Source organism: Meleagris gallopavo, chromosome 1 (genome assembly GCF_905368555.1).
Source record: "Meleagris gallopavo chromosome 1, MGAL_WU_HG_1.1, whole genome shotgun sequence".
NCBI lineage: Eukaryota > Metazoa > Chordata > Aves > Galliformes > Phasianidae > Meleagris > Meleagris gallopavo.
Window position 1 is genome coordinate 22,565,164 of NC_139404.1, and position 20,960 is coordinate 22,586,123.

At 38.3% G+C, this 20,960-nt stretch overlaps 1 protein-coding gene across 3 annotated transcripts in view; it reads right to left on the minus strand.

The window, feature by feature from the left end:
* PTPRZ1 (protein tyrosine phosphatase receptor type Z1) overlaps positions 1 to 20,960 on the minus strand; it is a 130,480-nt gene that overhangs the window by 76,439 nt on the left and 33,081 nt on the right. For all 3 annotated transcript variants that reach the window (XM_085218647.1, XM_085218644.1, XM_085218637.1), the window contains exon 2: positions 15,692 to 15,757. In XM_085218647.1, coding sequence (XP_085074773.1) covers positions 15,692 to 15,757 — 66 coding nt within the window. The remainder of the gene's footprint in view (positions 1 to 15,691; positions 15,758 to 20,960) is intronic.

Consider the following 20,960-nt stretch of genomic DNA (forward strand, 5'->3'; position numbering starts at 1 on the left):
TGGCTCAGGCTGCTGTGGCCCCTCGGCAGCAAGATACCTCAGCTCCCACGATGATGAGAAGCCTGGCTTTCACTTACTGGCTATAGCAGTCAGTGGAGGAAGAGGAGAGCAAGGGAATAGCCTGAAGTAGTCTGGTCTATGCTTCTAGGCCTGCTGCTTTTTTTTTTTTTTTTTTAATGCAGAGATAATCTAATCTGAGAGGCAGGGATGCTGTATCTGGAACCTCAACTTCAGTAAGCTGTGATAATTTGCAGAAGAATTGCAGCATACTGCAAATTGCAGGAAGAGGAAAGGAGCTGTAGGAGTCTGGATGGAGTAGTTACTGCTCATGTGCTTATGGAGGAGCTTACAACTTTGGAGCCTGGTATGTAAGATGAAGATGCAGATAGGTTAAAAAAAAGGGTGTCTAAGTGGAAAAGTATTACTTGACTGCCTATTTTATTTCAGTTTAATTAATTAATAGCAGTGGATGCTTCCTTTGAAGACCATAAAAACCAAGAGATGGTGATGGATATGATGCCCTTACACAGAGCCTGACAGCTCTGCTCCTGATACACGACAGCAAGCCCTCTGATTTCAGACAAAAGCCAGTGATTTCTGACAACTGGAATAACCACTTCCTGGGTTAAAGAAAGATGTTAGAGGGAAGAACAGAGATATTTGGGAAGTCTCTGAGACATTTTTTTTTTCTGACTGCATCTCTGTCAATCATTAGCCAAGTGCATAAGCCTGTAAATTGTAGTGTATTCAGTTCCCAGCAACCGCAAGGGACTGCTTAATCAGAATCAGGTCCTAAATGGCTGTATTATTTTGACTTAGATTAAAGGAGCTTCTACTTAAGTGTACTCCCATAATGTGCCAATTTATAATAAAAGCATGCACAAAACTTACAAAATTACGTGATTGCTATGGGCTGCTCTGCAAACATAAAGTGGCTTGTGTTTTGAAGAGTATATACAAAAGGGAGATGATGACATGCAAGTAAACATCTGACACTTAAAAAGTGATTACAACTTTTTTTTTCCCAGATCAGCAATCACTGTGTGGATTTTGTTTGCAACTATTCAACTTTCTTGCTTTGTTATATAGTATCATTATGACACACAAAGAAAACTTAACATTGTCCTCCAGGGACACAAATTCATTCCGTACCACAGTGCAGTCACTTCTGTGAATATTACAAGGAACTCATCAGCTAAGCAGGAAGCAAAAAAGCCTGACATGAAGGAAACTGATTCACCAGGGACAAAGGCACGAGCCTTAGTGATGCACTGTGTGACTTAAAGGAAGCAGTGAAGGTTTTCTAAGAAAGCTAGGACAAATAAAGGGCATCTACCTGAAGTCATTAGTTGGCTAAAGAAGTGATCCAGCATGGCTGCAATGCTACAGTAGGACTGCAGAAAGTTTGAGGAAGTGATAGGCTGTGCTAATCCACACTGTGCCCAAAAACACAGAGGAAGCTCAAACCAATACTAATGCAGAATATGCAGCCCTCAGGCTACCCAGTAGGTTCAAGATCACTCAGTAGCATGAGGAAGAAAGCACTGTCAGCCTTCAGCTGTATCCTTCACAGAGCTTTTCTGTCAGACGAAGTAATGAGTATGCACGACTCATGTCTTGTAGTAGTCAGAGGAACAGAAAATGAAATCAATTTAATCTCAAATTGTCTACAATAAATATCCAAAGAAGAACAAAAATGTTTTAATTTCCATGCAAAGCAAATGAGTTTAGGCAAATGGGATTTAGAAGCTTAAGAGGAGTAAGTAATTGATAAAATTCACAAAGAATTATGAACACAGACTTACAAGAAATCTTCCTTGTCAAATTTGAATGGTATGTACAAATCAGACAAGCTCTGGAAACAAGTCTGAGTTGTTAATGAAGTTCTTCCCCTCACAAATAAGTTACTTGTGCACTAGGTCCCTCTGCACTTCCATTCAAAATAATTCATGTAGCATTAAATTAATCCAGCACATTTTTTACGTATAGGTCTGGTGATAAGAACTCGCCCAAGAAACACCTGACCTAGACAGAAGGTGACTTGATGAAATAAAGCAACCTCATGCTTCCAGGTTCCAGCTCCAACTAAGACACAGAATCACAGAATGTCTTGGTGTGGAGGGAACCTTAAAGATGACCTAGTTCCATTGCCCTGCCACGGGCAGGGTTGCCACTCATACTAGGCCCTTCAAAGCAAAAAATGCCCATTTTTTTTAGAAGAGAGAAGTTACACATTTTTCTAGTTCTCCTTATTAAAAACATGTTTGTCTGGATACTTCCAAAACATCACAGATGTGTAAGACTGAAAGTTCCTCTGGTCTCATTGCTTATTTTTCCCATTTTTTAAAAGGATTTAACAAGAAGGATTCCACAGCCTTCCTAAGCAACCTGTGTCTGGGCTTCGTTGTTCTCACAGTTTTTCCCTATATCACAGATAAAACTTCCATTCCACAAATCAAACTATTTCATCCCTTCCACATAAATGGAGTGGAGAACAACCCATCACTTTACAACAACTTTCAAATATTTGAAGACTATTATTGTAACTCTTTTTCTAAGCAAACTTAGTTCCTTAATTTTTTTTTTTTCCAAGGAGTTTAGGTTTTCTGAGGTCCCTGTCATTTCAGTCATTTTTTTCTCTGGACCTTTTCTCAATTTGTCACCATATTTTCTACAAGTGTGCAGCTCCAGAATGAATACAGAAGTACAGCTGAGACCTCCCTGGTGACAAGTAGAGCAGAATAATTGCCTCCCATGCCTTATGCAACACTCTTGTTAACTCATCTCAGAATGGGATTGTCTTTTTTTACAATAGCAGCATATTGTTAATTCTGATTACAGCCAACTGCCATTTATCCACCTAACCAGGCAGTCCCCATTTTGCATCTATATGTTTGATTTTCTTTTTTTTTTTCCAGTTCAGGTATTCTGTGCTTGTTCTGCGCTTATCAATACCCTTGTATTGATAAATTCTACTTGACCGGTTTCTGACCATTTCTCTCATTGATCAAGCTCGCTTCCAATTCTGACAGTGTTCTCAAAATTCTTACAAACTCCAGTATGTTGTCCTCCATGAATTTGCTAATCCTAATTTGCTAATTTTAATTTGCTTCCTTCTGTCTAAGATATTGAAAACACTGAACAATATCATATCTAGGAAGAAGTTTTGTTGGATATATCTTCAAAGGCACTATGAAATTACTTTCTATTTTCACACTACCAGAAATTAAAAAAAAAAAAATTCTATACTTTTGTTTGTATAGAAAAAGCTACAGTTGTAGGCATTGATTTGAATCTGTTACTCCCATAGGCTGAAACAATAGCTATGGGAAATGTAAACTAAGTCATTCATTTTAGTGAGATATTAAATAAGAAGTTTCATGACAATTAAATGTCAATGATCAGCTTTGTAGAATCAAGCTAATGTGTTTGTAATTTCTCTTTTAGCATCAAATAATGAGGAGTACACACAGTGATAGTTGTGTATAGTTGTGAGTGATTCCTCACTGAATGCCAAAATATCCCAGTTTTTTCACTCTTTTAATACTTCTACATAAAAAGTAGAATAAATATTTACAATGTAGTCCTGTACTTCTGTTACCTATGCCACCACTGCTGAAATCCACACATTTAATTTTTGTAGAAACATGCCCCATTTATGATGTGATAAAAATTGTCTATGACTACAAGGTAGGGCAGATTAAAAGTTTAGTTTTAAGTTAATGGATATGTTTTCACTGATTTCAGTTGGCTTCAGTTTCAACTGTTAGAAAAAGAATTTTGAAATAAGTTAGTTAATTGCAGTTGTAAAAAGTAGTCCTTACACAGCAATATTTAAATGCTACTTGCTCTGAAATCTATCAAAATGAGATTTGTGGGTAACAACATACTCCTTGTAAGAATGCTAAATATTTAATATTCATACTTGCATTTATTTTAAGACTACATATCATTGCAACTTAGTGGTGCTTGAACAGGAAATAAACTTTCAACATAAGCAGTATTTTGCCTCAGATACAGAGCACTTTATGAGCTAACTTCTTTATATTGACTCATGCTTACTAAGTCAGTGGAGATACAGAAAGGCTGAATATCCCTGCAGAATACGAATGATAAGACAGACAGCTGTTTAGCTGGTAGCCAAGTCCTCAGGAGAAAGAAAAGAAAAAAAATTGAGTCACTGAAAAACTGGAAATTGTGTGACTGTGCTGAATGGATCAACAGTAAACATGCAAAATGGTTACCACCGTACCTAGCAAATCAGTAGTTTAAATAATTTAGTAAAGATTAGGAAAGAAGAACATGCTAAACTGTGTTAATTGGGAAATACTAGGTTATGCATGTACAGAAAACTCCTGAGTCTCTCTGTGCTGCTGATTATACCTATTGATGACACGTGAAAACATGCCATCACAATGAGATCCAGCATACAAGAAAAAAAGCAATTCACCTTGATAACCAAAGTAATAAAATCGGGTAAGTTCATCAAATTGATAAAGTCATAGAGTTAGAGACTGGTAGTAGGAATTCTTGTTAATAATGAGAATGCCATCACAGGAAACCATGAGAGAAGAGAAGAATCAGACCACACCAGTCCACCATAGAGGACTGTAAACAGATAGTATGATGGAAAGGCAAGTGTGTTCTAAATCTCTAACCAGGCAACTTCTAGGAAAGACAAGAAAGTACCGATGTCTCTACGCAATGCCATTGGAAGAGCTCATCTGGGTTACATGCATGACGTTAGTCACTCACGTTGAAGACACCAAAGAAATTTTAACTGAATCATAGGCGAGCAAAGAAAGCTAGTGAAATGATCAAAAGAGGACGAGACTCAAATATCTTCGGTTAATTAAAAAAAACAAATGGGATGGGGATATCAGTGCAAGTAAATGCTGGTAACAGAAAAGAAGAACTCTTTAAGAAAATATCAAGGAAACCTGATGACCTAAATGGTCCACTCATACAGTTGGCCTGGAAACCTGGACACATTTTAAATGTCTAGTGTGAGTTTCTAAGATAGACTTTTAGTGCAACTATGGAGCAAAAAATCCTGCTTTTAAAATGGAGTTTGGTTAACTAAACACAGAAGACAACAGGTTGTTGAATTTGAAGAGTCCATTTCTGGTCCTAATAAGGAAAAAACCTAAGCCTTTCAATGAAAGGAACTTAATCACAGTGGAAAATCCTGCTGACTTCATTTACAGGGGCTAAAGCTGAGGATCCAGAGGGACAAATCAATCTACATTGTTGCTGAGAGCTCTTCTCTGTATGATGAGTGAATCTGATACAGAGTATTTCTAGTCTACCTAGAAATTTATTGAAGCAAAACATAATCAAATTACCTGGCAAAAACTACCTGGAACAGAAGCTACTGGTAACTTACTCATTGGAGCAAAGATTTTTATTCATGTTTATTTTTGGAGTCTGTTTATTAAGTAAATTATATCTTTTAGAGAAAAAAAAAGTGACACAGTTTTTCAATGTTTTTGAATGGATAGATTCAAGATGTACTTTATGTTGACTTTCACACAGGGAAGCATATAAAAAGTTTTTTTGCTAACGACAGTGTTTCAGATTTAATCATAAATCATAAGGAAACATTTTCAAACCTTCTAAAGAAGGTACTTAATGAATATAGCACAATATAATCTTGCTGTAACTCATCAGGTTTTTTTTATAAATAGACCTGCTGAGCTGATGAGCTCAGGTAGCATGTAACACATCTATAGATACGTCAGTACTAACAACTAGAAGGACAAAACCATTATTCTTAATTGGTCTATATTTTTTGGATGGTACCAAACTAGGGGTAGTCCTATACAAAACATGCAACAAAAATCAGACTTGGTATGTTCTGTTTAACTGTGGTATAGCAGATAAGTGGCTTCCTTATAGATGTTCCTATGAAATGAGTAGTGGATTTGCTGCCTGCTGTGAACTCTTGCAGCCATTCCAGCTGAAGGCACCATAGTAACCACACTGGAGAGTGTCCCTGACATTTAGGGAAAGGCAGCTGGGAGAGACTTCAGAATAGTCAGGGAAACACACGCCTGGCTCTTTCTCCATCAGTTACACGGGAGGAGAAAGAGTTTCTCCTGGAAACACGAGAGGAAGTAGCAAACTGAAATGGATTTCATGCAGGCATTAATGAATGTCAAGCAGAAATAGGCAAAAAAACACCACACAATCAGGTGATGGGTGGGAAAATTAAGAACTTTAAAATGCAAAAGGGAAACTGAAATAGTAGCTACTCCATCAGACTAGAAATAAACTAATTTGACAAAAATTGTCAAATGGAAATAGTAGTGAGATGGATATAGAGAAAGGGGATGGAGTGAGAAAACAAAGGAAGTAATCCATTAAAATTATTTTTAGCTTTTTTTTTTTAGTTGGAGGTCCTACCACATATATAGTCCTGACTTGGCTCCCTCTGAATTCCATCTGCTCAGGCCAATGAAAGATGGACTATGTGGGCAACACTTTCTTAGCAATTATGTTATTGTAACAGCTGTGAAACAGTGGGTCACTACCACTGGTGCAGATTTTTATGACTGTGGCATGCAGTATTTTTTCAATTTTTTCCTTCCAGTTAATGAAGCAGGGTAATGCAAGGCAGGCATTTTGTTGTGTGCTTTTTTTTTCATTAAGTCAGTAAAAGTAATTGTTGTCAGTCTTTTTGTGATCATGGAACCAAGTCCTAAATTTGACTCCCTACAAAGGTAGGAGATGTTGGAAGTTTAAGATAAATCTCCAAGTCCTTACATGCAAATAATTCTTCCTTCTCTTTCCTGCATTTGATACACTTTGCTTTTATGTTTTTAATGCCTTCTTTTTTGTAACTGCTTTTTAAAAATGTCTCTGGTTAAGACAGTTTTTTGTCAGATAAAGCTCACTGACAGAGAGGGCACTGACAGAGAAACACCAGTTCAGACAGAACACAGCTTAGCTCTGACATACAGCATCTATAATAATGTATGGAAGAAGACAATCAATTATTTCTGTGGCTCCTAAAACAGGATCACTGCCAGGCAAAATTGGATTAAGCCACAGTTTAATTTCTTATAAAGCAATCTCTCACAGGAGAGCAGAAAAAGGTCTCTGCAGGAAGGATACAGAGTCAGTTGAGAACACAACTGCTAAAACAGGCAGGAACTGGCTAAAGTTCTGTGCAGCTAGATGCCCTGATCTGGCTTTTTGCAAAAAGAACTTTTTGCACTTTTTAAAGCTGAAACTCATGATTTGAACAGAACTACAATTCTGGCTACAAAATAGAGGGGACAGCCAAGCTGATTAATCTGGTGGATGCACAGCTACTCTATGGGCTCTGCTGCAAAGAACCAGTTTCAGATCTTGACAGCTTTCAGCAGGACTTTTTCCATGAGACACGATGCATTTGAATGTTCACAGCAGTTCCATATGTACCACATGCACAGAATAAAGGCAGAGGGAATAAAGGCTGTGAAGTCAAGGGAAAATACAGTGGCATAGAGCCTTAATCTGGAATCATATACTATTTGGGACTCAAGCAGCTTCTAGAGTTATCTTTGATTTCTTCAGTGTGGTGCAGAAAGCTTGTTACTGTTACAGAGAAACAAGGTATAGACTTCTTAGGGGAAACTTCCCAGAGTGAATCTTTCCATTATAAATAAGCTGTACAATTCTCCTGTTTAATTCAGAAGTGTGCTGATGTGCCAATACAAGTCATGATATTGCATATAAAACAAGTGTATACAAATAAACACCACACAACATTCCTCAGAGATTCTTGATGGAAAGTATTTTGTGTACAATTAGCAATGATTTCTGCCTCTTGCTAATTTATCTTCCTTGACATGAATTACTACTGCTTTCAGCAAGCCTGCAGCCTGAACTAGCTATTGCTGACACCTTCACAATCTCATGGCCCACAGAGCAGCAGTGAGCAGGTGGAAAGAAATGCAACTACCATGCTAACGCTGCACAGGAGACCTGCCACAAAGCTACCAACTGGGCTGGCTCTGAATATGTAGCGAAGAGAAGAAGTGCATTTTTGTCTCTGAAGGTGACATTATTTACACATTACAGAGGGAGGCCTGACAGTATCTTTTCTAGAAGTTAATTTTAGAAAGATCGGGATTTTTCAGTCGTTTAGGGTTTTTTTTCTAGCAAGTGTCAATTTCTCCAAAAGAAAACTGATGATGGGATTCCACAGTTTCTCATCCTGAAAAGTTTGGAAAAAATATTTTTTCTGTGAAAGAAAAAAACCAACAATCTAAAGGATTTGAAAAAAAAAATCAAAAATACATTGTTTCATTTAAAAAAAGATGTATTACAGTATACACAAATGTTTTAAAACTGCTTTAACCCCAACTCACCCACGGAATAACTAGGCCACAAATGGCTTCAAATTTGTCAGCACAGAAATAGCTATTGCCCTTAATTCAGTAGGTCAGCAGAGTGCACATACAGAATTGGATTTGAGTTCAATAGAAAAGAAAAAAAAAAAGCTGATATAAACACAGTAGAAAACCCCTACGAGTAAAAATGTTCATGAGGGCTGTAGCAGGTGAGTAACACAAGGCCTTCTGAAAACATAATCTGTTGAAGAATCACTTGCAGGGCTCTAAACTTCCGAAATTGTAAATCACCTTGATATGGTAGTGATGATGATATCGAAGTAGTCATCTGTGCTGGAAGTGAGCAGTCGTGAAGCACACATCCTTCCCACTTTAGCACAGATTGAATGTGCTTGTAAATGAGAAATGATTCAGGAGTATATAGATGAGGATACTTTTGTGATACTTTTGAAGGACAAAGAGGCTTAACCACATGCTGTAGTCTACTGTGAAAAATCAACAATCTGCTTTTTTTTTTTTTGTTTTAATTTAAGTTTGATGTATTCCCAAAGACAACAATTCTGTAAAAGCTTTCCATTTCAAATCACATTTACTTAGTAGGTAGTCTATATCTCTGTGACCCTCGGTCAGACCTTGTCAAAACATCTGTGCCACACTTCGCAAATACCACATGCTTTGATTTCTACACTTCAGAAATGGGCTCTCTTGCATTTGAATAATCTAGATGGTGCTCAGAAATAGATGACATGCAGTTTCTGAAAATGACGCAGCTGGTTTGTTTCTTTATAGCATTTAAAGAAAGAAATGGGGGAAGGAACAGGCCTTATCAGGAAACTGGAAAACAGATGACTTAAATCTTTATCAACAGACGTTTTCCAGTGAGATGCCAAATATGAATACCAACATGCTATTTTTCATAACTATCCCACGTGCACCCAACTTTGAAAGTCCCATTAATTTGGGGTTCATTTTTCCTACCTTCCCTGCTTCCAAAGATCTTTGCAAGTTTTCCATTCAGTTTTATCCTAGAAATATTAACTGAATCATTCCTCCTAGCAATCTTCTGGTGAGGTCACATCTGGAGTACTTTATCCAGCTCTGCGTTCCCTCCCCTCTCCCATTCAAGAAGGACAGAGAACTACTAGAGAGAGTTCAGCTGAGAGACACAAAGATAACGAGGGGCCTGGAGCACCTTCCTTCTGAGGAAAGGTTGAGAGATCTGGGGCTGTTCAGCCTGGAGAAGAGAAGACTGGGGGGATCTTATCAGAAGTGCCCAGCAACAGGACAAAGGCCAGTGATCACAAACTGGAACACAGGAAGATCCAAATGAATATGAGAAAAAAAAATTCTACTTTGAGGGTGACAGAGCACAGGAACACAACCAGAGAGGTTGTGGAGTCTCCTTCCCCTGCCTGGACTCTTTCATGTGCAACCTACTGTTGGGAACCAGACTTCAGCAGGGGGCCTGGACCAGATGATCTCCAGATGACCCTTTCAATCCCTACAATTTTGTGATTCTGTGATAGAGCTCAAAGATCATTTCTCCTGATCTGAAAGAATGGAGACCGCTGATGAGACTGTAACACTTCATATGAATTCAAAGGTCTGACCATAAATATATTGAATGGATTTCTTATTGTGTTGAATAACATGCTTTGTGTTGTTGAGTCAGTAAACTGAGACATCTTAAAAGTTCACTTCTCTATGGTCATTGCAGTCAGCGTGTAGCTCACTCATTTAGTACAGCTTGTCTCCTTGATGTGAACAGATGCATAACACTGCAATTTCTGTTGCTGAATCATCAGCCTTCCCAAGCCCATAATAACGTGACAGGCTTTTTAATTAATAAGTCTGTGAATTTAATGATAAAACACTGGAACCATGAGTGGCTGTGTGATGAGGGGGATGTAAATATAAGTAATGAGCTTTCATGCGTGAAAAGATATGGCAGCCTCTGAAGCATAAGATCTACTGAAAAAAAAAAAGACTCTGCAGAGCTATTTTTATAAGAGTTAATAAAAGAATGCATGTTATTTTGATTTATTATACTGCATCCTTTATAGAAGAAATACTCAGGACCCAAGAGTACAGACCTTCCTTTATTAGTCACAACTGATGCTGCACATCACTCTTGATTATATTTTGTGAATATAAACCACAAAGCAATTTATTTCACAGAAGGAGATAAAATGATCAAATCTCCTCACAATTTTCTGCTGATACTGCCATGATAGCAAGACAGCAAGAAAAAAGAAAGTATTATGTACCATCAACCCCAGAACAAGGTTCTATCCTGCCCTTGATGGTAAGATCTGTCACCAGTTTTTGGCCAGGTCTTTCTTGGAGACATTTCAGTTTGGTCCTGGATTCCATCTTTATGTAATAAGGCCATTTGAACCGGCAAGACAGAGCGAGGGTGAGAAGAGAGTCTGAAACTTTTCAATTTACCTGTATTAATTTTTGGGGTAATAGAAACAGGTGACATCTTACAGAATAAGTACAATCAGTCACCAATGTCAAAGTTGCTTTCTTGAGCCACGGTTCAGATAGTGTAGATGCATGCTTACTTTTTAGGCTGAGTGAAAAGCAAAGTAATCCTGTGGATGTTTATGGACATGAGCAACAAGTTTCCCATAAACTTTATGAGCAGTGAATGTGCACTAGAATTGCCACAGTATTATCATACAATAGAACAAAATTTGAAATTAAAACACTAAAACTTTTTGGACAATGAAGAGAATTACATTTTCTCAGTACCACTGAAAATAAGGCCATTTTTATTTCAGAGTTAAACGGCAGGCAACTACACTTGAAATCATCAGCATGAATTTCCAAAACCCTGGGTGGCAAAAATAGCCTTTCAAATGTCAACTAAGGTTTTGCCTTTGTAATGATAATAATGTGGAAAAATATAGTATACAGAGATCTTCAGGAGCTGCTGAATTAGACATACAGTGGTAACAATATTTAGTTTAACATGATTAGTTTAACATTCAACATCAGAGCAAAAACAGCAAGCCGTTATGTTTAGGCACTGTTACAATGGATAGCATTGGTGCAAGGGTCAGAAGAGCATCTACACACTGTCAAGTTTTACTACTGAGATATAACAGTTATTCAAAATTATCTGAAAAGATTATAATTAATTTTCCTGATGAATACTGCATTTTGTGTGAGTCAGCAGTGTCAGCATGTAGCAAAAAAGGCCAATAACATACCAGACTACATTAGCAACAGTACAGCCGGCAAAATAATTAATTTTCCTATACTGAGGTGACATCCAGAATACTGACTGCAATTTTAACTTTCTCTCCAACCCAGTATGAGACAGATATTGACAAACTAAGGACCACTGAGATGGCTGGGTGGTTGGAGCATATCCTATACAAGGAGAGACTGAGGCAGCTGGGTTTACTGAGGCTGGAGATCAAAGAATAGAATCATATTATATCCCATGTTGGAAGGGACCCACATAGATCATTAAGTTCAACTCCTTGCTCCACCAAAAATCAGACCTAATCTCTGAGAGTGTTGTCGAAATTCTTCTTGAACTCTAGCAGCTCACTGCCATGACCCCTGTTCCAGTGCCTGACCACACTCTGGTGAATAACCTTTTTCCTAATCCTCGCCTGATCCTGTCCTGACACCCCTCCATGCCATTCCCTCGTGTCCTGTCACTGTCACCAGCGAGCAGAGCTGCCCCTCTGCTCCCTGCGAGGAGCAGCAGCTGCCATGAGATCTCCCCTCAGCTCCTCTGCTCTGGGCTGAACAAACCCAGGGAACTCAGCCACTCCTCATATACCTTGCCCTCTAGACCCTTCCCCGTCTTTGTATCCCTCCTTTGGACTTTCTCTCTTTCTCAGTTTTATGTCTTTAGATTGTGGTGCCCAAATGTGCCCATGGTATTCAAGGTGAGTCTGTACCAGTGCAAAGAACAGGGAAAGGGGAAAGCTGGCTGAAGTCTACTGCTACGTAAAGGTCATCTACAAGCAGTGCAAAGTTGAAGGGCATGGGGCAATGGTCACAAGTTGGTATAAGAGAAACTGCAGCTATATAATTGAAAAAAAAAAACTTCAAAATAAAGGTAGAGCACATTGCCCCAGCTGCAATACCTCAGTCCTTGGAGAATTTCAGAACTCAGTTGGGCATGGTCTGAACATGCTTTGTGCAGCTTTAGTTGGACCATAGGATCCTCAAGAATCATTTCAAACACAAATAATGTGTCCAGGTCTGGAGCCCCCAGTACAAGAAAGACAGAGAGCTGTTGGAGAGGGTCCAGAGGAGAGCCACAAAGATGATCAGGGGACTGGAGCACCTCCCCTACGAAGACAGGCTCAGGGAGCTGGGCTTGTTCAGGGTGACCTCACTGCAGCCTTTCAGTACCTAAAGGGAGCCTTTGAACAGGAGGGGAATCAACTCTTTGAAAGGGTAGATAACTGCAGGACAAGGGGAAATGGTTTTAAGTTGAGGGAGGGAAGATTTAGGTTGGATGTCAGGGGGAAGTTCTTTACAGAGAGAGTGTTGAGGTGCTGGAACAGGCTGCCCAGAGAGGTTGTGGATGCCCCGTCCCTGGAAGTGTTCAAGGCCAGATTGGATGGGGCCCTGGGCAGCCTGGTCTAGCATTAAATGGGGAGGTTGGTGGCCCTGCCTATGGCAGGGGGGTGGAACTTGTTGATCCTTGAGGATCCTTCCAACCCAGGCCATTCTGTGATTCTGTGATTCTGTAATTCTGTAATTCTTATTCTAACATTCAGAATACCCCCAGAGAAAAAAGAGAAATATGAGATACATTTTGCTTGGAGGAAAAGACAAAAACAAACAAACAAACAAACAACAACAACAACAACAAAAACAAAACCAGCAAATCACAAAATTATGTTTGAATACTCAAGAGACGTCAGAGTTCAGATTAAAATCACCTTTTGCCAAGGAAAGAGTAGCTAGTGTCTACAAGGCAACTGTGGCTCATTATAGCATATAACTAATGGCAGCACAAAGTGAACTTAATAGTCGTGAGGAGACAAAGAACACTGAGCTGGATGTGCTATTCATTTGCATAATTCAATTTAAAAAATTCTTCAGTTTTTGTAATTCCTGTTCAGAATTTCTTGCTTTTCATAGAATTTAGCTCAATTTTTACCCTAAGCCACATAACTTGTTTATTGTAAAATCAACAAGAACTCAAATCTCAGGACTAACAATCTCAATCAAAAAGAATTGCACTGAAAAAAAACCCTTCTTTGTGGCATCTTTTGCCTAACCTTTGTGGTAGAGCTAAATAACGTCTAAATGATCTCTGATCATCAACTTCAATATAACTGATTTGAGAAAATACCTTTTCTCAGTATACTTGTTTTTTCAACAACAGTAATGGTTGAATTCACTTTTAGTATATGACAATTATTTAAAAATATTCGTTATGTCATCAAAAATATTTTCTATTACTGCTTTAATGAAAAAACAGAAAGAAGTTTATTCAAGTAATGTCTACTAGTAGACTAGTTCAAAATCAATTTCTCCTGAAAAAATGGATGCAAACACAATGTTCACTTGCACTGGCTACATTTTTAATACTCTACTGTCTGTGCAAATATACACAAAGTCAGGAAATACATACACAAAAAAATAATAAAAATCATGCTTGAAAGTGCATGAAAGTCTGTGGATCAAAGCTGAGTTCTTAGAAGTAATACAAAATGTTTCCAGTAACATTTATGCCATCATTAGACATTTACCAAACAATCAAAACGTGATGATGAGTCATATAAATTAAAGTATGTGAAACTACTCCATTAGGATATATCACCTTGAAAAATTACATGGTTTTCAGAAACCAGACGATCTTTGGGGCCCTTTTAACCCAAGCCATTCTATGATTCTATGATTCTATAACTGGAGCTGTCTGCATGAAAAGTGCTGAAGCAGGGCTCTCACACTTTACGTCCCCAAGCACCATATGCACCTGAGTATATACGTCTGGTTAAAGAGAAAGGCTTTGCCAGCAGTAAGTCAGTAGGGAGAGGCACGCAAAGTGAGATGACTACATGCTGGTATCTCAGACATTACAGGAGTGAGCCAACAGGTCTGAGTTCTCCAGCTAGCAGAGTCTATGCTGTTTTGACATCCAGCTATACAGAACACACAGCAAACATAATGTGAGGCTGTTGCTGCAGCTGCACAGTGGGTGCATGCTCTAGTGGGCTGAGTTAGCCTTCTCTGATGTCCTATGTAAAATTCATTCAGTGTTCTTTAAAGTAAACTCATAAATTGCCCTCCGGTCACCTGTAATCCTGGAGGCTTATCTCTGCACTTCTCTAACTGCAATATTTAATAATAAAAAAACGGATGGATTTTGGACACAGAATATTGTATGATTGATTTTATGCTTGAGTTTTGCCGTAAAATGTGTGTAAGTGGGAGTTTTCATTATAAATCTCATTTTGAAGGGTTTATGACTAGCTTGTTTCAATTCTCTCTAGGCTCAAAACTTGTTAGATATGTTTTACCCTGGAAGATAAAAACGGTCCCAAAAATGAGAAAAAGAGTGAAAGAAAGAAAAAGAATGGTATAATTTTCTTTAGGTACAAGAACATATTTTGAACCAAGTATATGGAACACTGAAATCTGGCAGTCCTTATTTAAACAATAACTGAAATCATTAAAAATGGAAGAACCTGAACACATTCATAGGAAGACAATTTTTATGTTCTGAGTAAAATACATGTATCATTTAGGAAAAAAAATTACCTTTCCAATATTACTGGAAGTGGCTTGACTTATACAGAAGAATCTAGGAGGGTAATTGTGAATTTCCTATAGCTCTTCCATGTTTAAGAAATGCTCATTCAGAATTTAAGGATATAACTTTCTTACTCATGCAAATGAGATTTTACTGCCTAATGACTGACTTTTTAGGATAAGTAGCATGGTACCTGAAAGGATGCTCGAGTAGTCAGAAGCAAAGCACAGAAGTTCATATGCAATATATGGTTATATTCTCACCCACAAAATGCACTGCACATTGTTTCAGCCTTTCTGTGTGCTTTTCAGACTTACCCGAATAGAAGTATTCAGATGACAAAAGAGAACTTAACAATGAAGGCCCAGCCTTCATCAAAGTGTCAAGTTTAAGGTTTTAAGGCTTTTTCCAGAAGTCACAGACATAGGAAGCATAATCTCTCCTGCTGTAAAATTGCTGTAATTTTTGAGAATCCATTTTCTACATTTTTACTTCAAGAATTGTTTAGGCATACGGTAGATGGTAGATACACAAAACAGGCTCTTGAAGTTATCAGAATGAACGTGAAGATATGAAAGCAAAGTAAGTTCTTTGGTAAGAAAGTTTTGTTTACCTGTATATGACCAATCCACTTCTTCAGTCAACTTCCTCTGCTGTCTGTAGTATCCGTATACCAAATCTGCAAAATAGCAATGAATTTACGATATTAAAAATAGAGGCTAATAGGAACATGACATATAGATGACCCTCTCAACTCCAAGAAGATAACTGTGGGAATATATGATTTACTTAGTCCTTATTTTGAACTTCAAACGGTAAGAACTGGTTGACTGGAATACAAATACCATTTGTATTGTATCATATAAAGGTCACAAACAAAACAATGTGTATTTTATGTGTTTTTTCAGTTCATCTGAATCTTGTTTGTTATTCAGTTCTTAACTTTTAGCTTTACACTTGACGTCATCTGTGATGTCCTTCAGAAAGAACCAGTCTAAATTACTTGAAAGTCAAGGAAAGCTGAATTTCAACTTCAGTATAGTTAGACTTCACAGTTTTTCTCTATATCATTGATGCCATTTAAAGATAATGAAGAAATATTCAAAAATTTTGCTGCAGACTAGCATCAGCACTGTAACTAATGTGTGTGTATCTCCATAAACCCTACTGAGAAAAGTTAGATATTAGATACTTTTTATAACATTGTTTTTCTCTAGAGAGACTGACTGTATAAATTGATTTTTTTTCTGACTACTGAATAACCTTCACCATTGTGCTCTTTGCTGGAATAATTCTAGCAACACTGCTGATGCATGCACATAGAAGAATGTGCCCCATAATACTTATTATTATATGCAAATTGGAGATTTCTTTGGCAATTTCTAGAGTAATAATATCTTCACAAGTTTCATTAAATACTGCTCTGAAGAGGCACAATATAACCCATTTAAGAAATAATTGCATATGAACACATTGAGCACACATATGGATTGTCTCCTTGAGAAAATGCCATGGAATTTTGCTCACATTCTGCAATATATACAATTTCATGAAACAGAAGTATAACATCCATTTATTTTTCTTTAATAGGAACAAGTCTGTAGCACTGCTTATAGTGCATTAAATCACAATTGCTATTTGGAAGGTTAGCACTCTTCTGTGCTTTAGAATGATTTTCTGAAGTCCGCGTATTTTAATAAATTCATCTGCAACCTCCATGAAATTGGAATTCCTTTTCAATGTTTTTCTTTTCTCTTTCTTCCTCCCCATCAAAAAACACCCTTGCAACACTTAGCAACATTCAGTCACGACTAAGATTTCTACAAAAAGAACAACCCTCCCACGTGAATAGCAGAACCGAAAGCAGAGGCAAAGGGCCTCATGTGCACGGGAATTATCTTTGGACTATGTTTTCAAGTCAGCGTGCATTGTGCCTGCATCTTTAATTAATTATGTAAAAGAAAGCTGTTTAAGTTCTGATTCACAGGTGTTAGTTGCTGTCTCCAGTTTCCTCCTTTATCCATTGTCCTCCTAATTGTTACTTCAAACAATCGCTGGAGCATTCATATGCTAAGTGCGCAGGGTTTGGGCGTGAGAGCGTCCCACCACTTTTTAAACTCCTCATGAAGCCCTGATGGACAAGGAGCGATAGCTTCAATGAGCAAGAAAAAAAGGGGCAAGGTTCACTTTTTTTGGTGCATTACACACTTACAGACCCAGTAAATCTTACGGAAAGTCTTTATAAATGCCAGGAGACCTTAGGAGTTCATACAGCTTCTCTCCTCTGCCATTCACATATTGTGCTACCGCAGTCCCTCCACAGCCCGCTCACAGACAGTGATTACCCGTTGTCTTGGGAGTGCCTCTTTCTGTTACACGGGTGACAAAGTGGAGGAAGAAAATTAAATTTCATTTGGGGAAGGGAGCAATTGAGGAATGAGGGATGTCAGGAAAAAGTGTGTGTTTCTATAGGAATGTACGGGGACAAGCACATGCAGCACTTCCTGCAGTGAACTCCACTACTTTCCCTGGGAAAACCTCACCATGCACGGTATGAAGCCTTGCTGTGTAAACAATGATCAGCTGAGAGTACAGAGACCAACTAGGAGGAAACGGTTTTAGAGTTAACAACTTGAAAACCATTTTTCTTTTGGAATATGACAGCAGGTACCTCTATTTAAATAATGTATTTAAGTTCCTAATGTGTAATTTAAATTTGTATGGTATTCATAAGAAAGCCTTCACAAAAGTCTTGTGGTTTTATATGTAAATCTACAATACTGATACTTGAACTTTTAATCATCTCAAGAATCAGCATGGCTCTTGTGATGCTGACCACTTCTTCAGCTGGTACACAAAATAGTCTGAATTCTACTGCTTGAGGTGTTGTTTTATGAAGCAAAAAAAAATCCTTTATGTTCTCCTCTGCTTTCAGGAGGTTGTTGAACATGTTTCCAAAGACTATTGATTTATTCATAGTGCAAGACAGCGCAGTTGTGAGATCGTGTTTCAGCTGTCTATGGTTATCTTCCTATGTACGTCAGGGAGACATCCAGGATATCATTAAATCATTAAATGCTGCATAGAGCCAGTGTCAGTTTATTGTATTGCCCTGCCAGTGAGGGGGCACAAGGAGCTGGGAGGGGGCGGAATCAGGACAACTGATCTAAACTGACCAAAGGGCTGTTCCATACCTTATGATATCATGTGACAAAACAGTAAAACTGAGGGGAATGGGCTGGGGGGGCCAGCTGCAGCTCAGGGACTGGCTGGGCATCAGTCAGCTGGCAGTAAGCAACTGCATTGTGCATCACTTCTTTTGTAAATATATATATACACATATATATGTAATCGTTACTGTTATTTTTCTCTTCCTTTCCTGTCTTAATAAATAGTTTTTATCTCAAGCTATGACTTCTACTTTTTTTCCTGATTCTCTCCTCCATCCCACAGGGAGCAGGGGAGTGAGTTAGTGAAGGGCTGTGTGGTGTTCAGCTGCCTGCCAAGTTAAACCACAGCACAGTGTTTGCGAGGGGCAGCTGGACCAACCTATTTGTTCTTGACCTCGTCTCATGCTCAGTCACAGAGAGAAAACAGAGAAGATGGGTTTCTGGTTAAACCATAGAGCTGGGAGTAATAAGATCTTGTAGGTATTTTTTTCCATCTAAAAGGTATAAGTATCCAGGTTTTCTTCTTCTAAACATGAGTTTGATGTCTCTCTTGCATTTATGGGCCTTAGTCAAGTTGCTTTTGATTTACTTCTATGAATGAAGCATTCAGAACCTCAGTGTGTATTTATTCATCATATGTAAAGGTAAAAAATGAATAGCTTTAAAGATTAAAATAAATGTCTGTGAATGAAATCTTGATTTGACACTCTGTGCTGGGATAACAAAGCACAGAAAAAATTTAAAAGAAATGGAAATGGAACTTTGAATCTCTGATTTTTGTCAGGAGAAATCCTGTGAAAGATGCTGAGGCAACAAGCCACAGTGCCTTCCAGAGACCCTGCTCCTCAGGCTGAGAGAAAAGTGTACTGAGAGTACAGTTCCTGAGACACAAAGTGTGTTTGGGGATGCCACACTCAATATGCTGCTTTGCTTTGCAGGATACAGGGGGTAATCTGTAATTTTAGAGCAGGCTGCTATAATTTTACCAGGTCTTTATACCTGTCCTTTTTGCCAAGGTGGTGTCAAGATACCAGTTGCTAGACCCAAAAGAACAAAGGGACAATCTCCTGTGGTTTAGCCCTTGCTAACCCTAAACTACAATCTGAACTTCTTTGCTGCATTGCCAACAAAGCTTCCATTTATGAGATTCTGTTTTATTTATGGAAGCTGAGACACATTTAGATATAAGATTTTCTACAAACAAGGCTCTGTGTGTAAAGTAGAGGTAGGCACTCAACTCTTCACTCAAGTTGCCAACGTTGCTTGGTCCTAGGAAGTCACAAGTCACTCACTATTTTTTCTCCTGTCCCCAGATCGAACTGAGGAACAAGGAGAGTAATGGACAATGGCAACACATTACAGTCACATACTGGCATTAAAATCAATACAAATTTCAATCTACATGGATAGGATTGGATTTGTGGTTCTTATATTGAGGAAGAGCATAGAAACGCCCTGGGTTCCAACAAGGAATGGGCTGACCAGAGAGGTTGTGGATGCCCCATCCCTGGAGGCATTCAAGGCCAGGCTGGATGTGGCTCTGGGCAGCCTGGTCTAATGGTTGGTGACCCTGCCCATGGCAGGGCGTTGAAACTAGATGAACTTTGACGTCCTTTTCAACCCAGGCCACTCTATGATTCTATGACTCATAGAATCATAGAATCATAGAATCACCAAGGTTGGAAAAGACCTAAAAGATCATCCAGTCCAACCGTTCACCTATTACCAATAGCTCCCACTAAACCACGTCCCTCAACACAACATCCAGTCTTTCCTTGAACACCCCCAGGGTCGGCGATTCCACCACCTCCCTGGGCAGTCCATTCCAGTGCCTGACCACCCTTTCTGAAAAGTAATACTTCCTAATTCTATGATAAGGATGTAAGCAATCACTGAAAACGTGCTAATTTTCTCTTTGAGAAATATGAAATACAGAAATTCTCATTTTAAACAAAATTGTGCCTTATGTTATCTCCCCTACATACACTTACATTATTGACACTGCACAAACTGGGTGTTGTCAATACTAGAAGCTTATACAAGTTTGGAATAGATTACAAAAATCTGTAAATGAGAAATCCACAAACACAAACACCTCTTAAACAGAATGATACCGCTTTTGGATCACTATGTCCCTGAACCAAACACTGATAAAACTGGGAGGATTATACTGGAAAATTATCATTACATATTTATTTTAATGTACTTACCTCAACATTTGCTACTGCCTGTTGCAAGGTGTTATCAGAAAAGTGGCTTGACCTAGCAAAACATTCTTCAAATTTTTATTCAAATATGTATTTGTAATTTATTCAAATACATATGAGCATCTGAGAGCTTGCCCAGACACTCAGCAAGCTGTTCAGAAGGACAAAGAACGAAGCATCCAGATTTATGTTTCCTTCTGCAAAGACTGACCTAAAACCACAGAAGGCTCTCAAGGTGAACAAATTTATGTCTAAAAGTGAATGCCTTGGATGCTACTCATCCAAATACAGTAATGTAGCTATGACTTTATGCTCTACTTGATCTACTCTTTTTGCTCTTCAACAACACTTTTAAAGAACATAAGACATTTAGAAAGTCACATTTTTAGACTAAGACACTGGAGAAGAGTTAGGTTGAAACACAAATTGAAATAGTATGATAAGAACAAAGATGAAATTAAGAAGAAAAGAATAGCTGAAATAGCTTAGGGATATGCATGTAGCT